General features: G+C 41.9%; 1 protein-coding gene across 1 annotated transcript in view; it reads right to left on the bottom strand.

Annotated features, from left to right (window-relative positions):
* Positions 1–3,271: 3,271 nt before the first annotated feature.
* Positions 3,272–26,529, bottom strand: part of LOC130114604 (mucin-2) — a 44,612-nt gene continuing 21,354 nt past the window's right edge. The window contains exons 25-52 of the mRNA XM_056282466.1: positions 26,048–26,176; positions 25,787–25,937; positions 25,163–25,206; positions 24,800–25,006; positions 22,807–24,541; positions 21,995–22,186; positions 21,287–21,478; positions 20,579–20,770; positions 19,871–20,062; positions 18,587–19,587; positions 18,222–18,451; positions 16,180–16,351; positions 15,800–16,044; positions 15,291–15,474; positions 14,363–14,558; positions 14,088–14,266; positions 13,914–13,983; positions 13,586–13,725; positions 13,395–13,426; positions 13,111–13,279; positions 11,373–11,474; positions 11,202–11,242; positions 8,552–8,674; positions 7,895–7,993; positions 7,636–7,764; positions 4,912–4,951; positions 4,672–4,792; positions 3,272–4,495 (exon numbers count right to left, since the gene is read on the bottom strand). Coding sequence (XP_056138441.1) covers positions 4,324–4,495; positions 4,672–4,792; positions 4,912–4,951; positions 7,636–7,764; positions 7,895–7,993; positions 8,552–8,674; positions 11,202–11,242; positions 11,373–11,474; positions 13,111–13,279; positions 13,395–13,426; positions 13,586–13,725; positions 13,914–13,983; positions 14,088–14,266; positions 14,363–14,558; positions 15,291–15,474; positions 15,800–16,044; positions 16,180–16,351; positions 18,222–18,451; positions 18,587–19,587; positions 19,871–20,062; positions 20,579–20,770; positions 21,287–21,478; positions 21,995–22,186; positions 22,807–24,541; positions 24,800–25,006; positions 25,163–25,206; positions 25,787–25,937; positions 26,048–26,176 — 6,479 coding nt within the window. The 3' untranslated portion in view covers positions 3,272–4,323. The remainder of the gene's footprint in view (positions 4,496–4,671; positions 4,793–4,911; positions 4,952–7,635; positions 7,765–7,894; positions 7,994–8,551; positions 8,675–11,201; positions 11,243–11,372; positions 11,475–13,110; positions 13,280–13,394; positions 13,427–13,585; positions 13,726–13,913; positions 13,984–14,087; positions 14,267–14,362; positions 14,559–15,290; positions 15,475–15,799; positions 16,045–16,179; positions 16,352–18,221; positions 18,452–18,586; positions 19,588–19,870; positions 20,063–20,578; positions 20,771–21,286; positions 21,479–21,994; positions 22,187–22,806; positions 24,542–24,799; positions 25,007–25,162; positions 25,207–25,786; positions 25,938–26,047; positions 26,177–26,529) is intronic.

Raw genomic sequence — 26,529 nt, 5'->3', positions numbered from 1 at the left:
AGTGGGGAAATTCCTCTCTGCATTTAACCCATCCTAGCTGTGTAGCTAGGTGCAGTGGCCAAACATCATGCAGCGCCCGGGGACCAACTCCAGTTCGTCTTGCCATGCCTTGGTCAGGGGCACAGACAGGAGTATTAACCCTAACATACATGTCTTTTTGATGGTGGGGGAATCCGGAGCACCCGGAGAAAACCCACCGCAGACACAGGGAGAACATGCAAACTCCACCCAGAGGACAATCTGGGATGACCCCCAAGGTTGGACAACCCTGGGGTTCGAACCCAGGACCTTCTTGCTGTGAGGTGACAGCACTAACCACTGGGCCACTGTGCTGACAAGTTTGCCCTGCAAGTTGGGTGTGAGATGGAAGAGAAAGAATAATTCTGGAGTGAGTTGGATGAAGTAGTGGTGAATGTACCCAAGGAGGAGAGAGTGGTGATTGGAGCAGACTTAGATGGACATGTTGGTGAAGGGAACAAAGTTGATGAGGAGGTGATGGGCAGGTATGGTGTCAAGAGGAGGAATGTGGAAGGACAGATGGTGGTGGATTTTGTGAAAAGGATGGAAATGGCTGCGGTGAATATGTATTTCAAGAAGAGGGAGGAACACAGGGTGACATAAGAGTGGAGGAAGGTGCACACAGACCAAGAAGAGGAAGAGAGTGAAGGCAGAGCCAAGGATGAAATGGTGGAAGTTGAAGAAGGAAGACTGTTGTGTGGAGTTCAGGCAGGAGTTAAGACAGGCACTGGGTGGTAGTGAAGAGTTCCCGGATGGCTGGGCAACCACTGCAGAAATAGTGAGGGAGACAGCTAGGGAGGTACTTGGTGTGTCATCAGGACAGAGGAAGGAAGACAAGGAGACTTGGTGGTGGAATTAGGAAGTACAGCAAAGTATACAGTAGGAGAGGTTGGCAAAGAAGAAGTGTGGTAGCCAGATGAAGAAAGTAGACAGGAGTACAAGGAGATGTGGCATAAAGCGAAGAGAGAGGTGGCAAAGGCAAAGGTCTATGGTGAGTTGTATGAGAGGTTAGACACTAAGGAAGGAGAAAAGGACTTGTACCGATTGGCTAGACAGAGGGACCGAGCTGGGAATGATGTGCAGCAGGTAAGGGCGGTCAAGGATAGAGATGGAAATGTGCTGACAAGCGAGGAGAGTGTGCTGAGAAGGTGGAAGGAGTACTTTGAGGGGCTGATGAATGAAGAAAATGAGAGAGAGAGAAGGTTGGATGATGTAGGGATAGTGAATCAGGAAGTGCAGTGGATTAGCAAGGAGGAAGTGAGGGCAGCTATGAAGAGGATGAAGAGCAGAAAGGCGGTTTGTCCAGATGACATACCTGTGGAAGTATGGAGATGTTTAGGAGAGATGGCAGTGGAGTTTTTAACTAGATTGTTTAACGCAATCTGGGTAAGTGAGAGGATGCCTGAGGAGTGGAGAAGAAGCATACTGGTACAGATTTTCAAGAATAAGGGCGATGTGCAGAGCTGTAGTAACTACAGAGGTATAAAGTTGATCAGCCACAGCATGAAGATTTGGGAAAGAGTAATAGAAGCTAGGTTAAGAGGAGACGTGACGATTAACGAGCAGCAGTATGGTTTCATGCCATGAAAGAGCACCACAGATGCGATGTTTGCTTTGAGAATGTTGATTGAGAAGTATAGAGAAGGCCAGAAAGGAGTTACATTGTGTCTTTGTAGATTTAGAGAAAGCATACGACAGAGTGCCGAGAGAGGAGGTGTGGTATTATATGAGGGAGTCGGGAGTTGCAGAGAAGTATGCAGGAGTGGTGCAGGATACGTATGAGGGAAGTGTGACAATGGTGAGGTGTGCGGTTGGAATGACAGATGGGTTCAAGGTGGAGGTGGGATTACATCAAGGATCGGCTCTGAGCCCTTTCTTGTTTGCAGTGGTGATGGACAGGTTGACGGACCAGATCAGGCAGGAGTCTCCATGGACTATGATGTTCATGAATGACGTTATGATCTGTAGCGAGAGTAGGGTGCAGGTTGAGGAGAGCCTGGAGAGGTGGAGGTATGCACTGGAGAGAAGAGGAATGAAAGTCAGTAGGAGCAAGACAGAATACCTATGCATGAATGAGAGAGAGGACAGTGGAATGGTGAGGATGCAAGGAGTGGAGGTGACGAAGGCACATGAGTTTAAATACTTGGGGCCAACTGTTCAAAGTAACAGGGAGTGCAGAAGAGAGGTGAAGAAGAGAGTGCAGACAGGGTGGAGTGGGTGGAGAAGAGTGTCAGGAGTGATTTGTGACAGAAGGGTACCAGCAACAGTTAAAGGGAAGGTTTACAAGATGGTAGTGAGACCAGCTATGTTGTATGGACTGGAGACAGTGGCACTGATGAAAAGACAGGAGGTGGAGCTGGAGGTGGCAGAGTTGAATATGCTAAGATTTTCATTGGGAGTGGCGAAGAAGGACAGGATTAGGAACGATTATATTAGATCTCAGATTGGGCAGTTTGGAGACAAAACAAGAGAGACAAGATGGCTTGGACATGTGTGAAGGAGAGATGCTGGGTATATTGGGAGAAGGATGCTGAATATGGAGCTGCCAGGGAAGAGGAGAAGAGGAAGGCCAAAGAGGAGGTTTATGGATGTGGTGAGGGAGGACATGCAGGTGGCTGGTGTGACAGAGGAAGATGCAGAGGACAGGAAGAGATGGAAAAGGATGATCCGCTGTGGCGCCCCCTAACGGAAGCAGCCGAAAGTAGTAGATTTATAGAGTGATCTTCAATGTACCCAAAGAAGCTTTACGTAAGTTTAAATGAACATAAAAGCAACACACCAAAAACATAACACACCGCATTAATCACACATTAAAAGCAATTCTGAAGGGGGGGTTTGATTAATGATGTGAACGTGGGCAGATAGGTGCAGTCCCTGATGTGTTTGAGGAGGGGGTTCCAGAAGGAGGGGGCAACTATGGAGAAGGCTCTGTCACCTTGTTTATTGGAGATATGTTTGTGCAACTGGGAAACTTGTGTTTATAAGACAAAGGCTGTTTTTTCCCCCAAACAGGTTATTATTATTATTATTATTATTATTACAATTATTATGTAAATAAGTTTACTCTTACAAACCTATTTAAAATCATGGACTCATCTGCTTCTTAGTCCAACAAAAACAGATAAAATGTTCTAAATTGAGAGATCCCCTTGATAACCAAAGGACAGATATAAACTAACAGGAAAATGGAAAAAATTAAAAATATATCAAGGTAAAGGTACATCAAAAATGAATTAAAAAAAACAATCTTAGATAAGTCTGAAAATTTTATTGATATTAATTTGGACAAATGGCAAGTTTAATACACCACAGATAATGAAAGATAGACCAGATAACCTGCATACGATCTTCCTATAGACCGTATTCACATGATTAGGAGAGAATACAATATTGATGATGATGTTTATTTCTAAATCAATACACAATCAATTGCAAAATCTAAAAAAAGCAAATAAAATTATGATTAAGATGTACCTCAATTCATTTTCGCACCCCTTTCCATTCAAAGCAAAAGCAAAATAAAGCGAAAAAAATATTCAAAATAACACCAAGATATCAAAACGGTTATGCAAAATGTAAATATAATCTCAAAAAGTTCAATCTGCATTGTAGAATAATAAACAAGTCTTACCATAAGCTTATCAAGACATATGGCTGGGTCACAAATTTACGCTTTGTAGGGAACTGAGATCCCAGGGACATCCTCCAGAAGGGACGGTCCCTTGTTCAGTAATAATGACATCTGTTAAAATGAAGACCTTATGGTCATAAAAACCCAAACCAGCATTTTGTAAATTTTCAATTCACTTTCCACATTTAAATCAGAAAGCTTTTTTTGGGAGGGATTTTTCCCTTTTTGTCCCCAATTGTACCTTGTACTTGGCCAATTACCCCACTTTTACCCACATCTGACTTCCCACCCACAGACACGGCCAATTGTGTCTGTGGGGATGCCTGACTACGCCGGAGGTATTCAATCAGAAAGCTTTGGACCACGCCTTTTGGTGATGCTACATCACTGTAGCAGTGTTGGCTAGCTGTCAGTTAGCTAGCTAGACAACAGCACTGATCTCAAGGCTACAACCCGCTTGTTTCAAAAGCAAATACGTACCAATGCAACGTCACAGGCTGCTATAACAGGGCGTTATTCAGTGTTTACAATCAAAAAATTTTTTTCATTATTCTTGCTTTTTTTCTTCATTTCTACAATAAACAGAATTGCACAGGCACAGGAATGTTAAGTTCAAAATGGTAGAGTCGGTAGACTTGTTCTTTCAAGAAGCTAGCAATATGAACACATTTCAGTTACTCCCCGGTCTCACATTCAGCGACACGGCAACCACACTTGTCAACTGAAACGTAGGACTGCATTACTTTCTTGCCATTTGAGCAAACCATCTCCACTTCCTTCTTACTGGTGGACATTTCCCGACAGCAAGAGCACTTGTGCATCATGGTTTTCTTCTCGGCAGAGTACCTTTAAATGAAGATGAGGTAAAAGCAGTATTAAACCACAGGGTATTCAGAAGGGTGGGGCTAAGTTGTGTTCACCTGACCACCACTTTACCAGTTAAAACCTCAACAGGTAATCTTAGTTTGAGAGGGCGTTATATAGCTGCCCAGATATTCACTCAGAACAGTTGTGGTGCTTACATTGAGGATGATCCACATGATCCTTCACATTCTGTAAGTTCCACTGGTTCGACAGACGTGCAGTCCTTAATCTGCAAGTGGGTGGTGTTCCTCCTTATTTGACAACTGAAGCGAGGAGTGCCTGGGGATGGCAGACGAATTTTATTTTTTTTAACCATAGTGACATTATATAATTATGCATTAACCATGGCAGGTAATGTCAAGTTTTCATTTATTTATCTGCATTTTACTCTTACTCACAGGTTTTGCAACAGCCATTACGTTCAGTTTTTTCAGTTCCCTGTAAAACAGACATCATGGACTAAATGGTCACACTAATTCACACAAAGGTTCATGTTACTGGCACTTAAACCCCCCCCCCCCACTTAAAACAGTAACTAAATACTTGACCATTTAGTGAGTTTGCTAACCTCCACAGGTTAATAACCATCTAAAGGTTGAACCGTGAAAGGCTGGTCTTGGTGCTTTGTGATGTTAGCATATCAGAATAAACACAGCTGCATCTAGTAATATCAATAATAGATGTATTTGATTTTGGGTGTGCCAGCACATCTGTCATCGTTGGCAGGCAGGCAGACAGACAGAGCCACCATCAACAAATGTCAATAGCACTGCAAATGTTGGTTCTTTGTCACACCTACATCCAACAGACCCGTTATTAAAGTTACTAGCTACAGCTGTGTTTATCCGGCTACGCTGACATCACAGGGTACCAAGACCAGCCTGGCATGTTTTAACCATTATTAGATGGTTTGTAACCTGTGGATGTCAGCAAACTCACTAAATAGTCGAGGGTTTAGTTACTCTTTAAGCCAGGCTCAATTGTTTTGTTTATTTTAGGCTTTTCACTCTTTATTCATATTTTTCTCCCCAAACATCGACCCTTTCAGCTTGTTCACAGTCCATGTACAGTACTGGTTTCATTATTTGGTCAGGCTTACAGTACCTCACGCAAATGAATTCCTATCCGGTTCCTAAGTGTTTTCTAAACATCACCACTTGGGTTGGGCTGTATTACAACATATATTGTGCAACAGTAGATATTTGTCCAACAGTAGAGATTTGGCTTTATTGTGTCCTATACTTTTATGTATTTTGTTGTTTTATCTTGACTATGGGCGGCATGGTGGCGCAGAGGTTAGCGTGGTCGCCTCACAGCAAAACGGTTCTGGGTTCGAGCCCCAGGGTAGTCCAACCTTGGGGGTCGTCCCAGGTCGTCCTCTGTGTGGCGTTTGCATGTTCTCCCAGTGTCTGCGTGGGTTTCCTCCCACAGGCCAAAGACATGAAGGTCAGGTGAATTGGCCATACTAAATTGCTCCTAGGTATGAATGGCCTGTGATGGATGGCCTGGTGGCCTGTCCAGGGTGTCTCCCCGCCTGCCGCCCAATGACTGCTGGGATAGGCTCCAGCATCCCCGTCACCCTGAGAGCAGAATAAGCGGTTCGGGTGATGGATGGATGGATGGATGGATGGATGGATGGATGGATGGATGGATGGATGGATGGATGGATGGATCTTGACTATGTGCATTATTTTATCCTGTTATGTAAGGCACCTTGTAACGTTGTTCAGAAAGGTGTGATTATAAATAAAGTTTATCCATCCATCCATCCATTATCCAAGCTGCTTATCCCAACTGGGGTAGCAGGGTGCTGGAGTCTATCCCTGCAGTCATTGGGCGGCAGGCGGGGAGACACCCTGGACAGGCCGCCAGTCCATCACAGGGCCAACACATTCACAACTGGGACAATTTTAGTATGGCCGATTCACCTGACCTACATGTCTTTGGACTGTGGGAGGAAACAGGAGCACCCGGAGGGAATCCACGCACACACGGGGAGAACATGCAAACCCTACACAGAGGACGACCCGGGACGATCCCCAAGGTAGGACAACTGCAGGGTTCGAACCCAGGACCCTCTTGCTGTGAGACGACCGCGCTAACCACTGCGCCAACCCACTTTAATTCAGGTTGTTATGCAATTCTCTGTGATTGGATGTTTTTTGGTGAGTCATGCCCACTCATGAATTATTCATGGCATTCACCTTCCTAGGAAAAAATAAGTAGAGGAAATACGAGCAACCCTTTTTACACACTAAAGATGAAACAGTAAACCATTTCCTCACTGAATTTCTTGAAAATTTACTTTATGCTCTGTATATACTGTATATATTACTATATAACCAATATATACTCTTACCATGATATAAATTTACATATATTGTGATAACAGATTTTGGCCACATCGCCCACCCCTAACCACCACGAAGATCAAGACACATATGGATGCATTAAGGGATGGTTAGCCATTAGAGATGATACAAAAACAAAACATCGTTAAAAAATAGGGTCACTTTCTTAAACCCAGATGTCACAGCACAATCACACATATTTTAATGTATTCTATGTTTATTCCAAAAGTGTTCTGAATAAGAGCAAAATCAGATTTGATTCGGAACTACTTTGATGTACATCCCAAATATCTATACACTTCTGTACTTTTGAGAGCAGGAAGTCCTGTACTCAGCTGTCTTGTGGTTTTAGCAACAGCCGCGTACCTCTAGAGTAAACGGGTGTGGCTAGAACAAGAAAAACATATTTCACCAAAGTGCAAGATAACATCACTTTTCCTGGATGGAAAAGATGATTCGGGAAAATTTTTTTTCAATGCAACATATTAAGAAATGTCTGACTGTACTGTGAAGTGTACATCTTTGAAAAGGAGATAAATACATCATGGCTTTTGAAAGCTTAAACGATTGTCCCATTGGAATGTGCTGAAATGAGATTCAGCAAAGATGTAAGTTATTCAAAAGAGATCAGTGAAGTTTTGTCTGCATGACTCTAAATGATGCCCTGTAACATTTTACTGAGGTCTGGGTTACACACACAAAAAAACCAAAACCAAAACTGAACCCATCCTTTAAAGATTCCTTTACATAAAACAAGCTCCACATACTCACCGGAACGCAATTCTCTGGATCAAATTCCTGACACTGGATTTTAGATTCAAAGACTGAAACCTCCTCTTTCACCTTCCTGCATTCATACTTGGTACAGTTGTCATCTGGTGGTGACCAGGATTGTAGCGGCTATAAGAGCAGTAGAAAAACTGAACTGGTTAACATAAATGAATCAGGTGATAACACAATTTACATTTACAGACATTTTCAACATTGTTTCAAATACCAACTGTTGGCATTTTCATTAAAATAAACTCACCTCAATGATACGGGTTGTGTTGTCTGCGAGAACAACAACACACTTTGTCCTTTTACATTCTCCACAACATTGTCCTGGGAGAATTTTATACTCGAAGCCCTTTATGGAAGCACGACATTGGATTAACACAATAGTAAACCCATAACTTTATATACTGTAGCTTGATAAATAAACGACATAATTACAAAAAAAAAACAAAAAAAAAAAAGAGGAAAAAAAAGGTCCTTCCTACTTTGGAGAACATTTTACGCTTATTAGTTTAGCACAGCCAACATCTATTTTACACTGGGATTAGTAGTTTCTGCAAGTAATTCAGTGTTTTGTTTTATAAACTTTTTTTCAAGGACACCACAGTGAAAAGTGCCCTGCATCTTCTGGCTGTTACGTAATGTACATACGCTGTACAATTTTACTAAAGACATTTGGAAAAGAAAGAAAACAACATGATGTGACCTGATGATGAATTCTTGAACGAATACTTGGAACAAGAAATATGATGATTAACTGGTTATTAACCCATATTGTTGCTTGTCATCAAAAAGGTGAGAAAGTGCATTTATTTGCTAAACGAATAAACAATTCTACAACTCCTTTTAGATGTTATAATTGACGTTACAATAAAAAAAATCATAGCAATGCTTTAAAGCTACTATGTACCTGAGGACATTCGGTAGAACATGTGAAAGGATCACACTTGATGTTGTTCAGTTTGCTGCTGGAATTTTGAGTTCGACTACAATGGCATGTTTCGCAGGAGTTTGTAGGAACATCCACACCCGGCTGCAACAATGAAAATGTCATTACATTCTGTTATCGCACGGCACAATATGTAAGAGCCCTGCCAACAACTCCAGTCTACACTGCAAATACAGTATGGTCCATAGTATGTGGTTTAGTGGCGTAACCGTGAAGTGTAATCTTGCCTAAAATTAATCTAAATGTCATCTAATCCCCCCCGGTCCCAACTGGTGGCAGAGCTGTTCCAAATATTCAAAAGGTCTGTGACCAATGAGCTATTTATTCCTACACTGCAATTAAAGTCAGCCATACCAACTTGTTAACCTCCTTGCAAGAACAACGATCATGATGATTTGGTGCTTAACAGTGGTGGAACAAGTATCCAGATCTTTTACTTAAGTAAAAGTAGCAATACCACAGTGTAAAAATACTTTGTTACAAGTAAAAGTCCTGCATTCAAAATATTACTTGAGTAAAAGTACAAAGGTATTAGCATTAAAATATACTTAAAGTAGCAAAAGTAAAAGTACTCAATATGCAGAATGGCCCATTTCAGATCATATTATTGAACTATAATTATTGATGCATTAATGTTTTCATCACTTTAATGTTGCAGCTGGTAAAGGTGGAGCTAATTTTAACTACTTTATATACTGCTTAGCCTAAATTATATATATATAAAATGTATTAGTTGATTTATAATTTGTATTGATCTAAATCTGCAAAGTGACTAAAGCCATATCAATAAATGTAGCGGAACAAAAAGTACAATATTTCCCTCTGAAATGTAGAGTAAAAGTACATAGTAGCATAAAATGGAAATACTCAAGTAAAGTACAAGTAGCTCAAAACTGTACTTAAGTATAGTACTTGAGTAAAAGCACTTAGTTACATTCCATCACTGGTAGTTAATAGTTAAAAATTAGGGTCTCTGTTAACTTCTAGTCATTTAGCCCAACTAATTCTTCCCACTGCTATGAGATATACATTAAAGCTGCTGTATGTAACTTTGGAGAAATGAGCAATTTTGACATAACGCCCCTAAAAAAAATCTTCTCCCCCAACGCTCTGCTTCTTCCTTTCCGTAACCCCTCACTCAAAACCAGGTCCATGTGTGTGCATGAGTTTACACATTGTACCTGGCAAAATTTGTATCATCGTTAATAATCTTTTTTTTTCAGTGAATCTCTTAGTTACACTAATGTTGCTGTGAAACACTATGTGTGACAACCTCTGTCCAAGAGCCATATTAACGCCATGCAGACAGTAAAATGTATCAAAGTTGTTAAAGTGGCGGTAAATGATTGGTAAGCTAGCAAGAACTAGCTTTATTTTGAAAACATCCTGCAAAAAAATCCTTTCCCTTGCTTCTTCATAAGATCCAAGTGAGCAGGAAAACTGGTTGGCAGCAAGTAAGGACCAAGGGAGACGCCGGTGAGCAAACAACTCTCCTAATTGGCTGATAAGGATTGGGTATAGAGAATATGCCTGTCTCCACTTACAGCGTCTAGGACAGCCACAGAGACTAGATTTTTTTTTCTCAATGCATCTACCTACTTGATAGCTTTTGGGATGTGGACAGATTTTGACCAAATATCAAAAGGGTTTTAAATTAAAATTGCTGATAGTCACTTTAATCTATGCATGTACAGTTTTTTTTCCCTCAGTGAATCTCTTAGTTACACCGTCATTGTTGTTGTGAAAGCACTCTTTTATTTTGAGGTATTACAGTATTTGTAAAGATCACTGTTCCCTAAGTACCAGGATGTATCAATATTAGCATCCCTAACATTGGGTTAGCGGTGGTTGGTTGTTTCATTTGAACTGAATGTTTTTTTGCAAACCAGAATAAAACCCCAGGAGCAGCCAGAGAGACTGGATTTTTTTTCACAGGATACAGGACATATATAATAGGAATTTCACCAAATATGACAAAAATGATATGAAAAGAAAGTTACCTACAGCAGCTTTAAAATGCCAGACAGTAATGAAAATGATTAGCCAACAACCGTTGCTTTCGGGGGAGAGTCTATTGACAATATTGAATATTTTCCAGGGTTGGCGACTTCTGGAAATCATTATATTTTTATTTTCATGAGGTAAATGTATCTCACTACCTAAAGACATAAGATATTTGTCCTTAAAGTCATTAAACATTTCTTATATCTTATAATATTCTATTAGTTTCATATGAAATACATATAAAATTAAAATCTTTTTTCATTTCATTTCAAACACTTGGAAATTTGGATACAAACTTCATAAAAGTTCTGCAATCATTTTAACCTGTGTCATTTTTATATTTAGCATCAAGAAAATAAGAATAAAGGCAATAACTAAATAGATGGTGCCACAAAATCAGTGTCTTACTGTTTGATAATGTTCTCATGGAGCTGACTGCAGTATGTCCATCCCACACTAAACTGACCAAAATGTGCTAAATTTATAAATTTACCCCAAATTTTCCGCAACAAAGTTTCCTTTATTTGTTTTTCATATGCCCTATTGAGTAAATTTGTCTTACTTTAATGTCTTTCAGTGTTATTTACATTATGTGATCACGGCTTACCTTATATTCAGTATCGTTGGCGACACAGACACCTTTGGGTTCTGGATAAGAAAGTATGAACAATATTGACAGCATTAGAAGTGTATGCCCACTTTAGTTCTAGGTAAGGTAAAACCTTTTCACTCATCCAGAATACAAATCATTGTAATGGAAACCAGTTGAAGAGCTTACTGCAGGTGTAAGATGGGCAGCACTTGTTTGAGGTAGTCATGCTCAGCTCAAATCCCAGTGGGCACTTGTGTGTTTGCTCCAAGCAGCGTTTTATATCGCATTCTGTTGGTAAAATGCTGAGATATTACCAGGGTGCATGAAGCAATGCGTTTGATAGAAATCATCATGGTCATAAAGGACAACTATATAAATGAACAACTACATGCATACACTCATGGATTGCTTGTTAAAGAAATTTGAAGAAAAGGTAAAAAACAAACACTAGAAAAACAGGTGATTAGTTTATTAGATAAAGACAAAATAGAATACTTAGTTAATTAAAGCAAATTTGAATCTGATTTGGTAATGGTTCAACAAAAAAGAGGCCTGTTGATAGTGGAACTTTTGAGCCAAGTTTGACAGTTTCTTTTTTTTGGACCCCCCCCCCCCCTTCTCCCAAATTGTACTTGGCCAATTACCCCACTCTTCCGAGCCATCCCGGTCGCTGTTCCACCCCCTCTCCCAATCCAGGGAGGGCTGCAGACTACCACATGCCTCCTCCGATACATGTGGAGTCGCCAGCCCCTTCTTTTCACCTGACAGTGAGGAGTTTCGCCAGGGGGACGTAGCACATGGGAGGATCACGCTATTCCCGCCAGTTCCCCCTCCCCCCCGAACAGGCGCCCCGACCGACCAGGACACATACCCACATCCGGCTTCCAACGCGCAGACACGGCCAATTGTGTCTGCAGGGACGCCCGACCAAGCCGAAGGTAACACGAGGATTCGAACTGGTGATTCCCGTGTTGGTAGGCAACGGAATAGACCACTACGCTACCCGGACACCCAGTTTTGACAGTTTCTATCTTGAAATAATGTTTATTCATCAGTCCAGATTATGATCAGTATGCCATGCAATGTTTGTTTAACATATATATTTAATTTATTTTACAGAGATCATACTTAAAATAACTGCCTTACTTGGATTTTAAAGATAATAAATGTTAATGCTTTTGCCCAGTCTTGCTGAAGGTTCATGATAAAACCTTGGGATATACAGGTATGTTTCATGGTGAGACCAGTCATGTTGTATGGTTTGGAGACACGGCACTGAACAAAAGTAGAGGTGGCGAAGGTGGATAATTTTAAGTATGGGAAATGCGGAAGAGAGGTGAAGAAGAGAGTGCAGGCAGGGTGGAGTGGGTTGAGAAGAGTGTCAGGAGTGATTTGCGACAGAAGGGTACCAGCAAGAGTTAAAGGGAAGGCTTAAAAGATGGTAGTGAGACCAGCTATGTTATATGGTTTGGAGATGGTGGCACTAAAGAAAAGACAGGAGGTGGAGGTGGCAGAGTTGAAGATGCGAAAATTTTCATTGGGAGTGACGAAGAAGGACAGGATTAGGAATGAGTATATTAGAGGGACCGCTCAGGCTGGACGGTTTGGAGACAAAGCAAGAGAGACAAGATTGAGATGGTTTGGACATGTGTAAAGGAGAGATGCTGGGTATATTGGGGGAAGGATGCTGAATATGGAGCTGCCAGGGAAGAGGAAAAGAGGAAGGCCAAAGAGGACGTTTATGGTTGTGGTGAGGGAGGACATGCAGGTGGTTGGTGTGACAGAGGAAGATGCAGAGGACAGGAAGAGATGGAGATGGATGATCCGCTGTGGCGACCCCTAACGGCAGCAGCCAAAAGAAGATATACAGGTATGTTTCAGTTGCTGTTTAATGCTTTGCATTTTTGTTCTTTGCATTACTCACCACATTTTGATTTCTCACAACAGTTCTCTGTATAATTCACAAACACCTCCCCCTCCTTGTCACAGGTAATGGGTTTTGGTGCAGGGCATTTGATAGGCTTACACTGAACACTCCATGTGTCCACATCACAAACACACTCCTGACAGTTACTCTGCCAAACGTCACCAAGCTGTATTACAAGTGAGACATGGGGCATTAGTTGAAAAACAGTAAGGGATCCAACAGTCACAAACAACAAGAATAATAAACCATGAATAATAAGAAATGCTTTTTGTAGAATTTACTTGTTTGGGCTTGCCATCGGGTCCTGTGCAACCTTAAACAATTAAGAGAAACACGTGGGTACCTCCTCAGTTCATTTGCAACATCATTTGAGGATAATTAGAATTTTTAAACAGGACTGTCATATTAAAAAAACATGCTTCACGATCATTTTTTAAAACATTTCAGATAATGGATGGATGGATGTTCTTACAAGTAGAAACGCAGGTGTCAGAGCTTGAACTGAACAAGACTGTTCCCTTTGGGCAAAAACATCCCTCCATAAATTCATCCCTTGCCGGGTTCTGCTGGCTCTCTTCTTCCGAACTTGTTTTTACATAGTTCTCATTGTATCTAAATATCGAGAAAATTCAGAATTGACCAAAAAAAATAATTATTGGCAACACATATTACACTCTGACAAATGTCTTCACGAGGAGATGTCACTGTTCAGAGCAGCAGCAGCTAGAATAGCATGAATGTCATTTATATGGTTTAATAATTTGGTTTCTCTTGGTCTGTTGTTGAAACCACACCGGTACCTTGCATTACAAGTTGGTTGTACAGTTGGGCCACACGGCTTGTAGACTTGAGTTTCTGGACATTCAAACTCTGGAATAAGAGAATGAGTATTAAAGAAAAACGAAAAAGAAACTGGTGACCTTGAGCAACTCGGGGAGTGGAAAAAAAGAAAAAGAAAAAGAAAATCCTTGTACCACATGATCCGTTTGTTGATGCCCTCCAGTCTACACAGACAGCAGCACTGGCACACATCAAGGCATACGTTTCCAAACTAGAGCAACCGATTGTGGTGTTTGTCATGGTACACACGTCGAACTTGCAGGCCTCATAAAAGTTTTGTGGTTTGAAGTCTTTGTGGCATTTTTCAAAAACCCTTTGAGGTTCAAAGAGAGCACATCGTTATTAATCCCGGAATTTTAGAGCACAAATATATTATGGAATATTTGTTATGCTGTTTATTATTTCTTACTTGCTAAGAATAATTTCACAAATATCGAAGTTGCAAGGGCGTAAAGTTGGAGGTGGAGGCACGGTTGGTGGAACATTTTTACAGTATGGTTTGTTCTTATCTTGTATGCGCCAATCCTGTGCCATGCCAAGGCAAGAGGGATGGATCAGGCCGTTTCGTAATCTGCAGTCATTTCTTTGGTTATTATCACAAGTACCTAGGGTGGGTAAATAACAACATGAGTGTTAGAACAGTTAGTTAAAATGGCACAACAATTTGTTCTTTCACACTATATAAGGTAGCCTTGTGAGTTTATAACTGCTGTAGTCACCATGCTGTTATTCTAAAAGAAAGTCAACCACAGAAACGTTGAATCGGTTCATCTGGACACGGCGTTTATTGGGAGAAACGTTTCATCACTCTGACCATTAATTAGAGATACAATGGCAATGTGCATTTATTCACAGAGGGATGGGGAATCCACAGACCCATCTACAGGCCAGTGGCCACTCTTTCAAGGATGAGGATGTGCACATCCTTGATAGGAAGGAACACTGGTTTGAATGGGGAGTCAAAGAGGCCATCTATGTGAAGAGGGAACAACTGTCCCTGAACCAAGGGGCGGACTAAGAGTACATCTGTCATCCTCTTACAATGCTGTGATTGCAACTATTCCCCAGTCCTCTGTGAATAGTACACATGGCCATGTAACTCTAGTTACAATTTGCATATGAAATCGATCGTTTTTTTTGGTCATTATGCAACTGTATTGTTCATAAGGGTGGGGATACCTGCAGTCAGTTTAGACTGAAGAGGTCACTTAGATGAGTGATGAAACGTTTCTCTCTCAATAAACTGTGTCCAGATGAACTGACTCAACTTTCTGTGATTTCCTTACCTGGATCACTGAGCATGCATATAGACAAAAGAAAACAAAGTGTTGACTTACCACACTGGCCTTCTGTGTTGTTATGGAAAAGGGAGTATGGAAGGTCAACCATGAACTGAAGCCCTCTGAAAATCACAGTTGCCTTGATGGCAGGGATTTTCAACAGCAACTCAATACGAGTACTTGTGACAATGAAGTCTCTGTTGGAGAAGGTTGGGAATATCTGCTTGCCGTTGAGGTGCACCTGAAAAAAAAATTCAAGCATCTGTCAGTTCTTCTCAAACAGCGGCCTATTCGTTTGGTCAAGTTATAGAGAAAGGAAGCAATTCTTTGTCTTCATTTAAATGCCTAATTTTGTCACTACAAAGGAAACCCCATATCTGTTCATCACCCCTGAACTCACCCATGTATAAGAGTAACCATTAAACAACCTTTCCAGTTTTTGAGTTATGAGAGAGAGCTGGCAGGTAATGAATTTATCTTTTCCAATGATTGAAAACATAAGCAAAGCCGTTTGAAAAGCAAAATACTTAGTAATGTTTAGTTGAGATTATTATAGCGGTGCTTACCGTATTCACAGTCTTTGGAATTCTTTGCTGTGAAAGAATTATTTCATAGCCCTTGTAGTATACGATCAAGGCATGACTGCAAGTCACGGTTCCAGAGGCATCACAGTTCTCATTGTCAATAAGGACACTGAAATTATGTTGAGGAATTATCTCCTTAACCAGGACATAAGTGCAATTTTCCTGGAAACTGTAATATTTCCCATCAAATGTCACATAATGAGGGTCTCCCCAACCAATGCACATACCTGCAAAGATAAAATAGTGCCATTATTGATGACATTTAAACAAATCAACGTCAAATCAAAAATAAGCAAAATTTTTTCTAAATCCTTTAGGGCTTTTTTTTTTAAAATTCAAGTATTGTATTGATGTCAACTTACATTTACATTCATAGTGAAAACAACAGCCTGTTTCATCATACACCCTAACTGGTGGGTACCGATTTTCACAGACAGGTTCGGTCACCGATTCACATTTCACAAATTCTTTGATTACTTTGCCATCGTCACAGGTTTCAGTAGTACATTTGTTCAGCTTCCAGGATTGACCGTGCTATGAAGAATAAAGTGGCACATTTGGTTAACTGTTTGGGTGTGACACTTAAAAGATCCAGTCCAATGAAAATTTTGTTTTCCAATCTCACTGTATTCGTTAACTGAGGGTTTCTTAACGTAAAGCTACCCAAAATGTTAGAACTGCTGTTGATGTGAAAATATGAATATAAAGCCTCTTGAGAAACTATTCTTCTGGTTGTCACCACGTTCAAACCGTTTGGCAAAAGTTAACAGATCAGAGCAGTACTCGGTATCGGCTAATATTTAAAATATTCATACTGGGAATCATATCAGCAGTGAAAAAGTGTTATTGATGTATCCCAACTGCTAACATTAATATTCTACAATAAAACCTCATCTCATCTCATCATCAGCCGGTTCTCCGGGGTCGGGTGGCAGTGGCAGCAAGCTATGTAGGGCCCTCCAGACGTCCCTCTCCCCAGCAATGCCCTCCAGCTCCTCCTGGGGGATCCCAAGGCGTTCCCAGGCCAGATTGGCCACGTAGTCCCTCCAGCGAGTTCTGGGTCTCCTCCCAGTTGGATGTGCCCGAAAACCTCCAAAGGAAGATGTCCAGGAGGCATCCTAATTCGATGCCTGAACCACATCAACTGGCTCCTTTCGACGCGAAGGAGCAGCGGCTCTACTCCGAGCTCACTCTGGATGTCCGAGCTCCTCACCCTATTTCTAAGACTGAGCCCAGACACCCTACGGAGGAAACTCTTTTCAGCCGCTTGTATCCACAATCTCACCCTTTCGGTCACTATCCAAAGCTTATGACCATAGGTGAGGGTTGGAATGAAGCAGCATACTGCTGATGCTGTACCAATCCGCCTGTCAATTTTCTGCTCCATCCTACCCTCACTCGTGAACAAGACCCTGAGATACTGACATACTGCTGATTACCGCTTGTCTGTGAATTGTGTATGGTCTGGGTAGATTGTAGAACTGAATTGCCCTTCTGGGAAAAAGCTGTCTGAGTCTGAAACTTGAACTCCTTCCCTTGAGGCAACAACTCATCCCCAACCCAGAGAGGGAGCAATCCACTATTTCCCGATAGAGAACCATGGCCTCAGACTTGGAGGTGCTGACTCTCATCCCAGCCATTTCACACTCAGCTGCAAACTGACCCAGTGCACACTGGAGGTCGTGTTCTAATGAAGCCAACAAAACCACATCATCTGCAATGAGCAGAGATGCAATTCTGAGGTTCCATTATTTGGACACACTCTTCACCGCTGCTGCGCCTTGAGATCCTGTCCATGAATATCACAAACAGAATCAGAGACAAGGCACAACCTTGGCAGAGTCCGACACCCACCGAAAACATGTTTGACTTTGTGCCGAGAATGCGGACACAGCTCTCACTTTGGTTATACAAGGACTGGATGGCTTGGAGCAACTGCCCCCGTACCCCATACTCCCACAGTACCCCCTACAGAGTGCTCCAGGGTACACGGTCGTAAGCCTTCTCCAAGTCCACAAAACACATGTAGACTGGATGGTCAAACTCCCATGCCTCCCTCAGAACTTCCGCAATGGTAAAGAGTTGGTCCGTTGTTCCATGGCCAGGGTGAAACCTGCATTGTCCCTCCTGGCTCTAAGGTTTGACAATCGGTCGGAGCCTCCTTTCCAGCAGCCTAGAGTAGACTTTCCCAGGGAGGCTGAGCAGTGTGATGCCCCAGTAATTGGAGCATAACTTCCGGTACAATAAAACCTGTCTGACTGAATTAAAATCATTGGACTAGATCTTTAAATGCCATCAATGTCATATGGGATTTTCATTTAACATTTAATTGTATAATATATATCTCATATATCATATTCAATATATTTAATAACATAATATATTTCTGAATATATTTCAATACCTTCCTTGGTGGCTTGAGATTCTTGCAGTTTTCACGTGATTTGGTTGTTGTTGACATAGTAGATGTTGAGCCCATTTGTGTTGTGCTGCTCTTATTTGTGGTGGTTGCAGAAGTAATTGGTGGAGAAGTAACATGACATGGCCTAGAATGCTTTTCAATATCACATGTTGAATTGCAATAGGAAGTGAAACACCAGCCTTCTCCATCAGTCTGATTGTAGATGAAAGAACCTAGTGTAAAAGTAAAAAGCAAATTGTAGATCATAACTAGCAATGTTAATTGATTAAGGCATTGAAAAATATATAAAAAACAATAGATTGAATGAATGACACCTGAAGAAAGGAATGTAAACGTGTATCTCTTACCAGGAGAGTAAAACTGATCCATGTACTTGCAGAAACAGGAAGTCGTACTGCCTGGATGTGTTGATGTTATTGGTGGTTGAGTTTTAGTAAAACTTGTTGATTCAAATGAGGTTAATATTGTAGATGCCATTGATGAAGTGGAATTGACCTGCTTTTGTGTTGCACGTGAACTTGTGACTTCTGTATTTGTGATGACTTCATGGCTTGTTGTAGTATGTTTTCCTGTGGACTTTTCTGTGGTTTGAGAGGTGATTGGTTTCTCTGTTGTTGTGACAGGTGGACTTGTGGATGTAGTACTGGGCTTCTCTGTGGTTTGTGTGGATGTAATAGGCTCTTTAGTGGTTGTAATGGTTGTGGTTTTCTCTGTGGTTGTTGAAGTGGTGGATTTCTCTGTAGTTGTGGTGACTGCTAGACTTGTGGATGTAGTAGTGGGCTTCTCTGTTGTTGTTACAGGTGGACTTGTGGATGTAGTACTTGGCTTCCCTGTGGTTTGTGTGGTTGTAATAGGCTCTTTGGTGGTTGTTGTAATGGGTGTGGTTTTCTCTGTGGTTGTTGAAGTGGTGGATTTCTCTGTAATTGTGACAGGTGGACTTGTGGATATAGTACTGGGCTTCTCTGTTGTTGTGACAGGTGGACTTGTGGATGTAGTACTGGGCTTCTCTGTGGTTGTGACAGGTGGACTTGTGGACGTAGTGCCAGGCTTCTCTGTGGTTGTGACAGGTGGACTTGTGGATGTAGTACTGGGCTTCTCTGTTGTTGTGACAAGTGGACTTGTGGATGTACTACTTGGCTTCCCTGTGGTATGTGTGGTTGTAATAGGCTGTTTCGTGGTTGTTGTAATGGGTGTAGACTTCTCTGTAGTTGTTGTGACAGGCGGAGTTGTGGATGTAGTACTGGGCTTCTCTGTAGATTCACTTGAGATTATCGCTGTTGTCGTTGTGATTGGCTCTTCTGTGGGCGGTGTAGTTGTAATGGGCTCTCCTGTAGTTGTTTTTGCAGTGCTTGTGGTGGTTGTGCAAATGCAACATTTGACTCGTATTTCATAATCGTAACACGGAAATAGTCTTTGGTCTCGGTTGAAACAAGTCAGTCCAACCATAGGGTCACATTTAACATTAGTTTGGCCTACGTCAGCCAGCGATAGATGTCTGTAATTGACTGCTCTGCACTCTATTTCTAAAGGTTTGGTGCAAGTACTCAAGTCAGGTTCTTTAATTTTATCTAGGGTTTCAAAATCTCCTTTTTTACCAGGATAATCATTGTTAATCCAGTCTGACCATTTACAAGACTCTGGGCAGGGAGAAAGTGTGGTTGGTGTCGTTATCATTGTGGTTGATATGGCTGTGGACTTTTCTGTGGTTGTGGAAATGGGCTTCTCTGTTACTGACGTTGTTGTGACAGGAGGACTTGGGGATGTAGTGCTGGGCTTCTCTGTTGTTGTGACAGGTGGACTTGTGGATGTAGTACTTGGCTTCTCTGTGGTATGTGTGGTTGTAACGGGCTCTTTAGTGGTTGTTGTAATGGGTGTAGTTTTCTCTGTGGTTGTTGAAGTGGTGGATTTCTCTGTAGTTGTTGTGACAGGTGGACTTGTGACTGTAGTACTGGGCTTCTCTGTAGATTCACTTGAGATTATCGCTGTTGTCGTTGTGATTGGCTCTTCTGTGGGCGGTGTAGTTGTAATGGGCTCTCCTGTAGTTGTTTTTGCAGTGCTTGTAGTGGTTGTGCAAATGCAACATTTGACTCGTATTTCATAATCGTAACACGGAAATAGTCTTTGGTCTCGGTTGAAACAAGTCAGTCCAACCATAGGGTCACATTTAACATTAGTTTGGCCTACGTCAGCCAGCGATAGATGTCTGTATTTGACTGCTCTGCACTCTATTTCTAAAGGTTTGGTGCAAGCACTCAAGTCAGGTTCTTTAATTTTATCTAGGGTTTCAAAATCTCCTTTTTTATCAGGATAATCATTGTTAATCCAGTCTGACCATTTACAAGACTCTGGGCAGGGAGAAAGTGTGGTTGGTGTCGTTATCATTGTGGTTGATATGGCTGTGGACTTTTCTGTGGTTGTGGAAATGGGCTTCTCTGTTACTGACGTTGTTGTGACAGGAGGACTTGGGGATGTAGTGCTGGGCTTCTCTGTTGTTGTGACAGGTGGACTTGTGGATGTAGTACTTGGCTTCCCTGTGGTATGTGTGGTTGTAACGGGCTCTTTAGTGGTTGTTGTAATGGGTGTAGTTTTCTCTGTGGTTGTTGAAGTGGTGGATTTCTCTGTAGTTGTTGTGACAGGTGGACTTGTGACTGTAGTACTGGGCTTCTCTGTAGATTCACTTGAGATTATCGCTGTTGTCGTTGTGATTGGCTCTTCTGTGGGCGGTGTAGTTGTAATGGGCTCTCCTGTAGTTGTTTTTGCAGTGCTTGTGGTGGTTGTGCAAATGCAACATTTGACTCGTATTTCATAATCGTAACACGGAAATAGTCTTTGGTCTTGGTTGAAACAAGTCAGTCCAACCATAGGGTCACATTTAACATTAGTTTGGCCTACGTCAGCCAGCGATAGATGTCTGTAATTGACTGCTCTGCACTCTATTTCTAAAGGTTTGGTGCAAGTACTCAAGTCAGGTTCTTTAATTTTATCTAGGGTTTCAAAATCTCCTTTTTTACCAGGATAATCATTGTTAATCCAGTCTGACCATTTACAAGACTCTGGGCAGGGAGAAAGTGTGGTTGGTGTCGTTATCATTGTGGTTGATATGGCTGTGGACTTTTCTGTGGTTGTGGAAATGGGCTTCTCTGTTACTGACGTTGTTGTGACAGGAGGACTTGGGGATGTAGTGCTGGGCTTCTCTGTTGTTGTGACAGGTGGACTTGTGGATGTAGTACTTGGCTTCCCTGTGGTATGTGTGGTTGTAACGGGCTCTTTAGTGGTTGTTGTAATGGGTGTAGTTTTCTCTGTGGTTGTTGAAGTGGTGGATTTCTCTGTAGTTGTTGTGACAGGTGGACTTGTGACTGTAGTACTGGGCTTCTCTGTAGATTCACTTGAGATTATCGCTGTTGTCGTTGTGATTGGCTCTTCTGTGGGCGGTGTAGTTGTAATGGGCTCTCCTGTAGTTGTTTTTGCAGTGCTTGTAGTGGTTGTGCAAATGCAACATTTGACTCGTATTTCATAATCGTAACACGGAAATAGTCTTTGGTCTCGGTTGAAACAAGTCAGTCCAACCATAGGGTCACATTTAACATTAGTTTGGCCTACGTCAGCCAGCGATAGATGTCTGTATTTGACTGCTCTGCACTCTATTTCTAAAGGTTTGGTGCAAGCACTCAAGTCAGGTTCTTTAATTTTATCTAGGGTTTCAAAATCTCCTTTTTTATCAGGATAATCATTGTTAATCCAGTCTGACCATTTACAAGACTCTGGGCAGGGAGAAAGTGTGGTTGGTGTCGTTATCATTGTGGTTGATATGGCTGTGGACTTTTCTGTGGTTGTGGAAATGGGCTTCTCTGTTACTGACGTTGTTGTGACAGGAGGACTTGGGGATGTAGTGCTGGGCTTCTCTGTTGTTGTGACAGGTGGACTTGTGGATGTAGTACTTGGCTTCCCTGTGGTATGTGTGGTTGTAACGGGCTCTTTAGTGGTTGTTGTAATGGGTGTAGTTTTCTCTGTGGTTGTTGAAGTGGTGGATTTCTCTGTAGTTGTTGTGACAGGTGGACTTGTGACTGTAGTACTGGGCTTCTCTGTAGATTCACTTGAGATTATCGCTGTTGTCGTTGTGATTGGCTCTTCTGTGGGCGGTGTAGTTGTAATGGGCTCTCCTGTAGTTGTTTTTGCAGTGCTTGTAGTGGTTGTGCAAATGCAACATTTGACTCGTATTTCATAATCGTAACACGGAAATAGTCTTTGGTCTCGGTTGAAACAAGTCAGTCCAACCATAGGGTCACATTTAACATTAGTTTGGCCTACGTCAGCCAGCGATAGATGTCTGTATTTGACTGCTCTGCACTCTATTTCTAAAGGTTTGGTGCAAGCACTCAAGTCAGGTTCTTTAATTTTATCTAGGGTTTCAAAATCTCCTTTTTTATCAGGATAATCATTGTTAATCCAGTCTGACCATTTACAAGACTCTGGGCAGGGAGAAAGTGTGGTTGGTGTCGTTATCATTGTGGTTGATATGGCTGTGGACTTTTCTGTGGTTGTGGAAATGGGCTTCTCTGTTACTGACGTTGTTGTGACAGGAGGACTTGGGGATGTAGTGCTGGGCTTCTCTGTTGTTGTGACAGGTGGACTTGTGGATGTAGTACTTGGCTTCCCTGTGGTATGTGTGGTTGTAACGGGCTCTTTAGTGGTTGTTGTAATGGGTGTAGTTTTCTCTGTGGTTGTTGAAGTGGTGGATTTCTCTGTAGTTGTTGTGACAGGTGGACTTGTGACTGTAGTACTGGGCTTCTCTGTAGATTCACTTGAGATTATCGCTGTTGTCGTTGTGATTGGCTCTTCTGTGGGCGGTGTAGTTGTAATGGGCTCTCCTGTAGTTGTTTTTGCAGTGCTTGTAGTGGTTGTGCAAATGCAACATTTGACTCGTATTTCATAATCGTAACACGGAAATAGTCTTTGGTCTCGGTTGAAACAAGTCAGTCCAACCATAGGGTCACATTTAACATTAGTTTGGCCTACGTCAGCCAGCGATAGATGTCTGTATTTGACTGCTCTGCACTCTATTTCTAAAGGTTTGGTGCAAGCACTCAAGTCAGGTTCTTTAATTTTATCTAGGGTTTCAAAATCTCCTTTTTTATCAGGATAATCATTGTTAATCCAGTCTGACCATTTACAAGACTCTGGGCAGGGAGAAAGTGTGGTTGGTGTCGTTATCATTGTGGTTGATATGGCTGTGGACTTTTCTGTGGTTGTGGAAATGGGCTTCTCTGTTACTGACGTTGTTGTGACAGGAGGACTTGGGGATGTAGTGCTGGGCTTCTCTGTTGTTGTGGCAGGTGGACTTGTGGATGTAGTACTTGGCTTCCCTGTGGTATGTGTGGTTGTAACGGGCTCTTTAGTGGTTGTTGTAATGGGTGTAGTTTTCTCTGTGGTTGTTGAAGTGGTGGATTTCTCTGTAGTTGTTGTGACAGGTGGACTTGTGACTGTAGTACTGGGCTTCTCTGTAGATTCACTTGAGATTATCGCTGTTGTCGTTGTGATTGGCTCTTCTGTGGGCGGTGTAGTTGTAATGGGCTCTCCTGTAGTTGTTTTTGCAGTGCTTGTAGTGGTTGTGCAAATGCAACATTTGACTCGTATTTCATAATCGTAACACGGAAATAGTCTTTGGTCCCGGTTGAAACAAGTCAGTCCAACCATAGGGTCACATTTAACATTAGTTTGGCCTACGTCAGCCAGCGATAGATCTCTGTATTTGACTGCTCTGCACTCTATTTCTAAAGGTTTGGTGCAAGTACTCAAGTCAGGTTCTTTAATTTTATCTAGGGTTTCAAAATCTCCTTTTTTATCAGGATAATCATTGTTAATCCAGTCTGACCATTTACAAGACTCTGGGCAGGGAGAAAGTGTGGTTGGTGTCGTTATCATTGTGGTTGATATGGCTGTGGACTTTTCTGTGGTTGTGGACATGGGCTTCTCTGTTACTGACGTTGTTGTGACAGGAGGACTTGGGGATGTAGTGCTGGGCTTCTCTGTTGTTGTGACAGGTGGACTTGTGGATGTAGTACTTGGCTTCCCTGTGGTATGTGTGGTTGTAACGGGCTCTTTAGTGGTTGTTGTAATGGGTGTAGTTTTCTCTGTGGTTGTTGAAGGGGTGGATTTCTCTGTAGTTGTTGTGACAGGTGGACCTGTGGATGTTGTTGTAATACTAGTTGTAGTACTTGTAACATTAACAGTAGTAGAAGTGGCGGTTTTTGTTTGAGGGGATGTAACTGTCGACAGTGTTGTCTTTTCCTCCGTAGAAGTTCCTGTCAGTAAACAAGATTTTTTAAGTCTTATCTCATAATGTACATGACTTGAATTGACTTAAGGGCGAGAGAAACAAAAATAGCATGCCAATTCCTTTTAAATGACAGGGAGTCTAATGTAACCTCATTGCATTTCTGTGAATATCTTTTATTTGCTGAAAAGGCTTAATCATTTTGTAATTAATTGTTTATAAAAGTTCTAGGCAATATAATGGGATAAAATCGTTTGATGTGTGCTCTTTATTTTCGCATTCTTACCAGATGTTGTAAAAACAAACACTGTTGTAGTTGAAAATGGTGTTGAACTTGGGGTTGAAGTTGTTGTTGTGGGACAAGGTTCAGTGATCCTTATAATGGTTCCATTTTCTTTGCAAATAGCAGTCATACAATATCCATCCCCGTCATGTGTTTGGTAGATTGTAGCTTCATGTCGGTATATCCGTCCTTTGTATTTACAAGTACATTCTGAAACAGAAAATACGACTTTGCTAAGGGTTTGGCTTTTTCATTGAAATTTTACTTGGATCCATCTAATGAATTTTAATGAATAGAAAAAAAAATCACTCGGTCAATTGGTAAAGACAAATGCACATCCTAGTTACGATAAACTATGTTACTCACCACGTACGCTGTAGATGCACTTGGCTTTTGTTGATGAGCATTTACTTAAAAGAGAGCAGAAAACGTATTTTACTTTACTATAAATAACCTTTGGACCCCTCCACACACACACACACACACACACAGAATTTTTTTTGGGGGGGGGGGTTCCCCCTTTTTCTCCCAAATTGTACCCAGCCAATTACCCCATTCTTCTAAGCCGTCCCGGTCGCTGCTCCACCCCCTCTGCCGATCCGGGGTGGGCTGCAGACTACCACGTCTCCTCTGATACATGTGGTGTCGCCAGTTGCTTCTTTTCCCCTGACAGTGAGGAGTTTCACCATGGGGACGTAGCGCGTGGGAGGATCATGCTATTCCCCCCAGTTCCCCCTCCCCCTTGAACAGGCACCCCGACCAGCCACAGGAGGCGCTAGTGCAGCGACCAGGACACATACCCACATCTGGCTCCCCTCCCGCAGACATGGCCAATTGTGTCTGTACATCGTTACATCCGACCAAGCCGGATGTAACGCGGGGATTCGAACCGACGATCCCTGTATTGGTAGGCAACAGAATACGCTACTCAGATGCCCAAACACACACACACACACACACACACAACTTTAACACTGATAATCGACATACCACATCTGACAGTTTTCTTCAGCTGGCATGCTCTCTCCTTCCTTGTAATGTTTTCCTTCATCATTATAACAACCACATTCCTCTTCTGGCACACACTTCATGACAGTTTCTTCCAGATAAGGTTGTTCTGGAGGGCATCTTGGGTAACATCCTAGGAGCATTTAGTTCCAGCTCAATTCACACTCAGAGCTTTGTCAGAGAATATTTTAAAAACATAATTATTTGTATAAATATTATACAAGGTTCCCTGGCATAGTTTACCTTCTAGTGCTGGAATCTCATTGGAGCATATCCCTGAGGGATTCCTGCAAGTCTTTCTACATGGTTTTCCACAAGGCTCATAGTGCCATTCACATCCCCCTTCTGGGTTGTAATAATCACAAAATAGAGCTGTGTAGAAAAGAGATGTTAAAAAAAACAATATCAAAGATTAATTTGAATCTAGGTATGCTTTCATTTTAATCCCCCCCCTCCAAATGACTGTTGGAATAGGCTCCAGCATCCCTGCGACCCTGAGAGCAGGACTAGCGGTTTGGAGAATGGATGGATGGATGTTCATTAATATCTAGTGCGGTCCAAGCTTTACCTTTTCGCTTTAACATATGAGCTACATTATACTCATTACGTCTCATGTTAGGGCATATTGATGAACCTCTAATGTTTTCATTTCCTATTTGGTTTAATGTTGTCTGAGGTATTAAGCTTCAAGTATTTTTCTGGGTCAAAGCCACAGGTGGTGCTAG

This window comes from Lampris incognitus, chromosome 6, assembly GCF_029633865.1.
Source record: "Lampris incognitus isolate fLamInc1 chromosome 6, fLamInc1.hap2, whole genome shotgun sequence".
NCBI classification, from domain to species: Eukaryota; Metazoa; Chordata; class Actinopteri; order Lampriformes; family Lampridae; genus Lampris; species Lampris incognitus.
This window is presented reverse-complemented; position numbering and strand designations above follow the sequence as displayed.